Source organism: Solanum lycopersicum, chromosome 11 (genome assembly GCF_036512215.1).
Source record: "Solanum lycopersicum chromosome 11, SLM_r2.1".
Taxonomy (NCBI): domain Eukaryota; kingdom Viridiplantae; phylum Streptophyta; class Magnoliopsida; order Solanales; family Solanaceae; genus Solanum; species Solanum lycopersicum.
This window is the reverse complement of record NC_090810.1, coordinates 27252985-27261032: the sequence shown is the minus strand read 5'-3', so window position 1 is coordinate 27261032 and position 8048 is coordinate 27252985. Positions and strand designations below refer to the sequence as shown.

At 32.3% G+C, this 8048-nt stretch overlaps 1 protein-coding gene across 1 annotated transcript; it reads right to left on the bottom strand.

Moving 5' to 3' along the window:
- Positions 1-7362: 7362 nt before the first annotated feature.
- Positions 7363-7818, bottom strand: LOC109118861 (uncharacterized mitochondrial protein AtMg00810-like). Its single transcript, XM_019210923.2, has one exon. The coding sequence runs from the start codon at positions 7816-7818 to the stop codon at positions 7363-7365; it is 456 nt and encodes a 151-aa protein (XP_019066468.2).
- Positions 7819-8048: the final 230 nt, after the last annotated feature.

The window sequence follows — 8048 nt, the reverse complement described above, 5'->3', positions numbered from 1 at the left end:
TTGAATTTTCCTTTACTATTTTTCGAGATCAATTATAAAAAAGGAATGGGGGAGTTGTACGTATTGCTGTTGGTATTGAATGGGCTTGGGTATGGAGAATGGGCTGTTGGGTTGGAATGGACATTGAGAAATCAAAATTGGGTTGGGCTGCTGGAAATTGCTGAATAAATGGCCCAATTTGGTTTCTTAAATTGAATTGAAAGCATGGAAAGAAGTAGTTAGAATTGTTATTAAGAAAATGACCATATGAATTTCAATTGTAGCCTTTAGAGTTAACAATTTAGTCAAATTGAATCTAGTTGGTGACTTGACTAAACACTAAATAAGACAAGTTAATATTAATTAAGTAAAGAGCTTCTTAATTTCAATGAAATAAAATGATCGGCTTAATTATAAACTAATTAATTCTAAAATACAACTATTACATAACTAAATTAATTAGTAAAATATTCACGTAAAACTATTTTTTTTGAGATTTCCGAATATTCATGAAATATATTAATTATATACGAAATTATGCAAAAAACATATATCTTATTTAAATTTATAAAAAATGACACAAATATTTAAAACAACTTACAAACTATATTATTAATACTATTTTTTTTGAAATTTTAAAAAACTAATTTTTTAAATCATTGAAATTGAAGAAGCTTGATGATTGATTTATATAGTGGAGGGTCAAAATGGGGTGTCAACAAATACTAACTAAGTAATTCTTCAATAATGTAGTTGCATGCACTGATAATTCTTTCATTTAGAAGTCTTTTTAACGGTGACCAACATTAGAACTCGACTTGTTGCTACTTGCTGGACTAAGGAGGTAATTAATAAAAAATGAACTAAGATGATTTATCCATGATTCTAGGGCTGCTAGTGTCGTATTTATCGAATTAGGATGATTTAGATTTGACCTCTCTATATGAATAATCCATCAATTTGCGGAGTATTCGAGATCTTGATCTCTTTATGGAATTTCCGAGATGTCTTCTAAGGGAATTTAGTACCCTTTATATAGGCATAAACTAGGGTTTAGGGTTGAGTAGCCTCCAAGAATCCTAATCTGAATTGAACACAATTTGTAGAGTCCCAACTCAAATTGAACGCGTCTTGTAGAGTCCACAAAATTTCAATGTCTACACACCACTCTCTTCAAATACTAAAGGAAAGCTAAGAAATCCGAGCGGTAATCTCTCTGAACTAAGAAATCAAAAGACTAGATAAGAATTTAAGTGTAGAATTGATTATTGCTTTGGAACCAAACTCAAACCATCTAAATTCAACTCGAAAACCTTGTCCTAAATCACTAAGAGTAGAGAATTATTTTTAGTAAAGAAAAAAACCATTTAGGGAGGAAATCTGTTGGATTTTTGAAAGAAGAGTTCGAATTTTCCTTTACTATTTTTCGAGATCAATAATAAAAAGGAATAAGGAGTTGTACGTATTGCTGTTGGTAATGAATGGGCTTGGTTATGGAGAATGTGCTGTTGGGTTGGAATGGACATTGAGAAATCATAGCTGGGTTGGGCTGCCGCAAATTGCTGAATATATGGCCCAATTTGGTTTCTTAAATTGAATTGAAGCCGTGGAAAGAAGTAGTTAGAATTGTTATTAAGAAAATGACCATATGATTTTAAATTGTAGCCTTTAGAGTTAAAGATTTAGTCAAATTGAGTCTAGTTGGTGACTTGACTAAACACTAAATAAGACAAGTTAATATTAATTAATTAAAGAGATTCTTAATTTCAATGAAATAAAATGACCGACTTAATTATGAACTAATTAATTCTAAAATAGAACTATTACATAACTAAATTAATTAGTAAAATATTTACGTAAAACTAATTCTTTTGAGATTTCCGAATATTCATGAAATATATTAATTATATACGAAATTATGCAAAAACATATATCTTATTTAAATTTATAAAAAATGACAAAAATATATAAAACAACTTACAAACTATATTATTATTACTATTTTTTTTGAAATTTTATAAAACTAATTTTTAAATCATTGAAATTGAAGAAGCTTGATGATTGATTTATATAGTGGAGGGTCAAAATGGGGTGTCAACAAATAGTAACTAAGTAATTCTTGAATAATGTTGTTGCATGCACTGATAATTCTTTCATTTAGAAGTCTTTTTAACGGTGACCAACATTAGAACTCGCCTTGTTGCTACTTGCTGGACTAAGGAGGTAATTAATGAAAAATGAATTATCAACATAGATTTAGTGTGATACTATCTAATAATCTAATGTCAATTGGTGCGAGGGTTAAAACTAAGTCATACATTGATGTGATGTCTAATATGAGGTAAATGCAAGGGTTAGTAAATTATACGCACGTAGTTGGACCAAGATGTAAGGTGAAATTCTCTATTTACGGACCAAGATTTGGAGATACATAACTTTCCACTTTGCATGTGATACACTAGAAAATGATTACTATTGCTAGAATTACTGGGTTATGAGGTTATGAGGAACACTTACACCCTAGTTTCTCTCTCTCATTGACAAAAATAAAAATTTGAATCTTGCTCACTTCCTCTCTAAACAACAATATGTTATTTGTTGCACAACCCCCCCCCCCCCCCTCCCCATTTACTTTCCCGTCTCGAAAATAAATTGGCTAAACGGATATTATAGTGAATTAAGTTTAAGTCTAAACATATTCCTTGTGGGATCAACCCCAACATACAAGTAGGATTCTTTACTTGATAAAAATCGATATACTTCTCTAGGGAGATTTAATTTGAGCGTATTAGAAGGTTGGGTGAATTTTTGCCTTTGAATTCAGATTTGACTATAAGATGTGAATTGATTCGACATAGACTTACTAAGGTTTATCATAGAATTTTATGAAGGATGAGTTTTGATTTGGGTGACAAACAGAGACGTGTGGAAGATTTTGTGTTGTAATGTGGGCATATGTTGATTGAATTATGGTAGATGACTTATGGAAACACTATAGGATGCACCTACGATTCTACATGGTAATTGATGACTTTAGGGATTGAAACTACTTTATTGATGGGACTACATAGACTGTTATGATACGTTACATAGACATTTATGAATAGAGGTTACGAGCTTATAATATACCGAATAATTGGAGTGACCAAGGATTTATTTGAGTATTAGAATGAGTTACAATGTCATATTTTGGAATGTTAGTTGAAATATGATATGTGAAAGTTCATGTGGAGTTGACTTTGGGCATGACTTAATAACTTTATATCGATGGAAAGTTACTCTTAGACTTGAAATTAGTACTATCAGCATTAGGTAGGACCTGTATATGTCATGATATTTGGAAAGAGAGGGATCCATAGTTTAAAAATTTTAGAGGCAATAATGTGTTTGCTAAGAAGACTTTGATACTAGTTACATTTGAGAATACGGTAAATAACTGAAATGATTATGATTTTTTTTAAATATTGATGGACTGTGGGCTTCAATTGAGTAACGTGAACAGTGTGGGTACAATTATAATGCGGACCAGACCGGTGGATTGTAGGTAGCTAAAAAAATCAACGAGATGGAGTCAATTGAATGAAAATGACTGATATGGGCTCTCTGGAGGGAGTATTTATTGTACTCAACCTTGGTTCTCTACATTCTTATGTGACCAACTATTTTTTCCTATACATGCTTTGGTATATGGATCACTACCTATGCACATGCGTGTTTTCACTTCTATAGGCGGATCCCTGGTTGTGTATCGATCCTACGATGTCCTCTTGGTAGATTAGGATTCTTGGGCGCACTTGGTTATTTTCGATATGATATATTTGGTGTTGTCTCAGAGAATTTGAAATATTCACGTGGTTCTAGATGTATTATCTTTCTTATGAGAATTTATAGAAGAACTCTCATAGGTAACAATCTAAATATTCATCTAGTCATCGACGCTATGTTCCAAAAAAAATTATTTTGCCTTTTGCAGTGTGTCTGTTGTTGTTAATCAAAATGAGTGGTGATTCTTATGTATATAGATATTTGTCCAAGTTCATCCATGGCTTTTGAGTTCTGAGTGTTGTAAATGTTTGTTCTTTTTAATGTGCGCTGAAACATGTAATCAAAATTTGGTATTGTAAATGTTCGTTCTTTTTAATGTGCACCGAAACATATATAATGTATAGAAATCTTAACTCAATAGCTCAAAATTGGTTGTTGTTAAGTTGTCTTCCATTGAAAGTTGGCACACTTCCAATACTAAATTTTTTCACAACAAAAACAATGACTGACTAAAGTAGTAACTGCAACCTGAGTAAATAGTGTCTCTTCACAATTATTCCTCCTCCAACCTGAATAAAGTTGCTTGATTAGTTTCTCATACTTTCATGAAACATATGAGCAAATCAATTACAAAATAAGGCAGATTAACAAATTACAAACATAAGTTCATGAGTAAAATGAGAACATAAAATACGGGCAAACATTGATAGCTAAGACTAAAAAGAGATGTTAACATATGTATTTGAGATAATTTCTACTGCCATCACTGTTAAAATTAGCTCTCAAAATTCTACTGCTGGCTTCGATATAAGATGCGCCTCCCGAACAAAAATTGATACAAAGTGTTCATTGCCTCTTTACACCCAATCATTCTGGATAATATGCTGTATTACCGCGGATGCTGGCACAGAGTTAGCCGATGCTTATTCCCCAGCTGTCTACGAAAGAAACAAAAAGAAGATCTATAAAAACTTGCAGAATGCGAAGAAAGTATTAAAATATTTATCAACTCAACTAAAACTTCCTAACTTGATCCTTTTTTCACAACGTTTTCATCATTTAGAAAAGAGACATTTCTAAATAAGCGAAGATCAACACAATCCTAACCAATGGAAAGTCATTAACAACCCATGCTTGCAAAATAACTCCGATTGAAGCTTCAACAAACATATTTTACCAAACTAGCAAGATTTCAAACGTGCTAAACCACTTATAAAACGGTCCTCTATAATAGCATAGTATTCTATATATTAACAGTATGTACAACTAGTTTATGTTCAGTGTAAAAAAATTTCTATTTGAGTAGATTGCAACTTTATGTCTTCGTAGCGACTATATGTACACTTGATACTTTTAAATCAATATTTAAAAACAAAGATGTCTAGATCAATAAAAAATACAACAAAGACTAATAGGTATAAAAGCCAATGAATATCAAAACGGAAAGCATCTGCGGCTAAGAACTGAATTTGAGATTTGAAAAGAAGAAAAAATTGCAAAGCCCACAAACAACAACAATGAAAATGAATATCGAAAAAAGATAGTTATTGATCTACTGAAAAGTTGATCCAATCAAGTATCTAAGAAGAGGTATCAGCTAATGAGTTCACATTGCTAGAGAAGTTCCTAATCACCTTTATCCAAGTTATACATCCCAATATTACGATAAGCAAATGAGGCAGAAAGTTGGAATTAATCTGTATAGAATATAATCTAATCTAGCTAAGATTGGAGAACATAAGAAAATATAGCAACCACATAACATGCTCTTGCTTTTAAGGTTGTTAATAAATCAATTTTAAAAGGAGAAATGGACCATGAAAGATAATTGATCGACGGAGATGCTTATCATAAATCCACCAAATATAAATTGACGAAAAACCAGTAATCTTAAGCAAAGAGTGAAATAATAGTTTGTAGACAAATATTCTTTTAACAAAAGCAATAATTGCATATCACAAAAAAAAAATTGACCGAAAGAATTTAAGACAAAGAAACACTCAGACAAAGTGAATTCTTAGAGAATCACACATTAGGATCTAAAAGAACAAATGGACTTACTGACTTTATGAAAGAATAGAACCGCTTCAACACTAAAACTATTATAAATTTGAGAAGAAATGGAACAAATCAGAGAAGACAGAGAGAAAAGTAATACAATCTTCAGAATTGTCAAAGAGTTCGAATTACCAACCTAGATTAAAGCAAGTGGCAAAACTGAATAACAGCTTTGTTAGTTCCCTATGATGGGTATCTCCCTGTTGAGCGTAATTGTAGTGGATTATCATTTCAAAAATTTTCCTTTGCAGTCACCAAAAAGTACAAAAGTAAGAAAGATAGTTCTTGCAATAGCAGACAGTACAGAGGGTAAATATGTATGAACAGAGAATATAATAAGTTACATTATATCTCAAGCGTGTACTATAAGTCTCATCTAAGCTCAACTGTAGGTACCTAAGTAGACTGACCTTTTATAGTGATTTTGTTGGCATGGATGATCTAATTTTCAACACCTAGGTTGAAGAGACTGGTAGAACATTCGATTATTCCAATGCAAGCTCACATGTGCTTTTAGGATTGACCTTTTCATGTTTCTATCATTACTTGTTGGTGGAAAGATGCAACTGGAGTTGTTCTGTTGTGAAAAACAAAACTTGTAAAGACAAAGCAAAAGCCCCAACAGCAGTTGAAATTGAACAATTGGATTGTAACCTCAACAAATAACTTCAAACAAAGAAAAAAATTTCCTCAACTACATTCGGCTTCTAACCTCAACAAATCGTAACTTAAAATTGCTTAAAGAGTTTAGTCAACTTATGAATCCAGAGTATCAGATGGAACATGTCATTCTATCTTTTTCCAACAACAAAAACGCTACCAGATAACTTTAAATTCTCAAAACAATTCAGAGAATCTGTATTATAAATTCAGTATAAATTAAAAACAACTACAAATGTCGAACTTAACACGACGGAAAGCTCTGTAATCAACACAGAAATAACAAGAGAAGAAAGGAGGAAACATAAACTAAAAACAGTTTTCAGGGAAAAGTTACTACTTTATTCAATACTCTGAGAGGATAATATAGGCTTACAGAATATTAGGAATCCTAACCCCACTAAATAACTACTTAATTTCAGTAAACCAATTTTCCTGAACTCTAGGAAAAAGAAATTTGCAATATTAGAAAGTAGGAAAAGCATTACGCGCTAACAAAATAGCAAAGTAGCAACTAACTAGAATATAGCTATTGCCTAGACTTAGTCAGACTAGTAAACAATTAGGCTGATGTTTAACGATTTTATCACCTCTTCTCGACATTAGCTGTCGTCTTAGACATGAATGTTGCTGACAGAAACTTTCAAACTTATTGTTAGTTAAGCCTTTTGTAAATAAGTCTGCAATTTGTTTTTCTGTGTTAATATGCTCCAGGTCAATCTCTCCTTGTAACACCTTTTCTTTGATGAAATGGTAATGTATTTCCACATGGTTTGTCCTTGCATGAAAAATAGGATTTTCAGCCAAACTAATCACTGACTGATTGTCACAGTAAAGAGGAACTGCATAGCCAACTAGTTGATGTAAATCCTTCATCAACCGCATAAGCCATATACTTTTTTAATCTGCGACTGCTGGTGCCCGATATTCTGCTTCTGTTGTTGATAACGACACTATTGGCTGCCTTTTGCTGCACCAAGAAATTGCTCCAGCTCCAAGCTTAAACGTGAAGCCAGTAGTTGAACGATGAGTGTCATGGTCTCGTGCATAGTCCGAGTCATAGTAACCAACCAACTTGCATTCTTCACCTTTCTTAAACACAAGTCCATAACCAATTGTACTTTTCACATATCTTAGAATTCGCCGAACAACCTCCATATGTTGCTTCTTTGGCTTGTGCATGTAGCGATTCATTACACCAACTGCAAAAGAAATATCAGGCCTAGTCTGAGTTATATAAATTAGACTACTTACCAATTGCCGATACATCGTCACATCTTCTAAATCTTTTCCTTCATGTGCACACATCTTGGCATTTGGTTCAATTGGAGTTGCAATTGGCTTGCACTCCAGCATCCCAAATTTCTTTAGCAAGTCTCTGGAATACTTTTGTTGATGAAGAAATATTCCTTCTTGAGTACGTCAACCTCCAAACAATGAAAATGATTAAGCTGTCCAAGTTCTTTTATATGAAATTGCACAGATAAATTTTCCTTCGTTTGGACAATTTCTTCTTCTTTATCACCAGTTATAATCAATTTGTCGACATATACAAGTACTATGCATAGATTTCCTCCATTGAATTT

Bases quoted from the DNA above. Each gene is read 5' to 3' on its own strand.
- LOC109118861 (XM_019210923.2), bottom strand. From the start codon at position 7,818: ATGCTGGAGTGCAAGCCAATTGCAACTCCAATTGAACCAAATGCCAAG.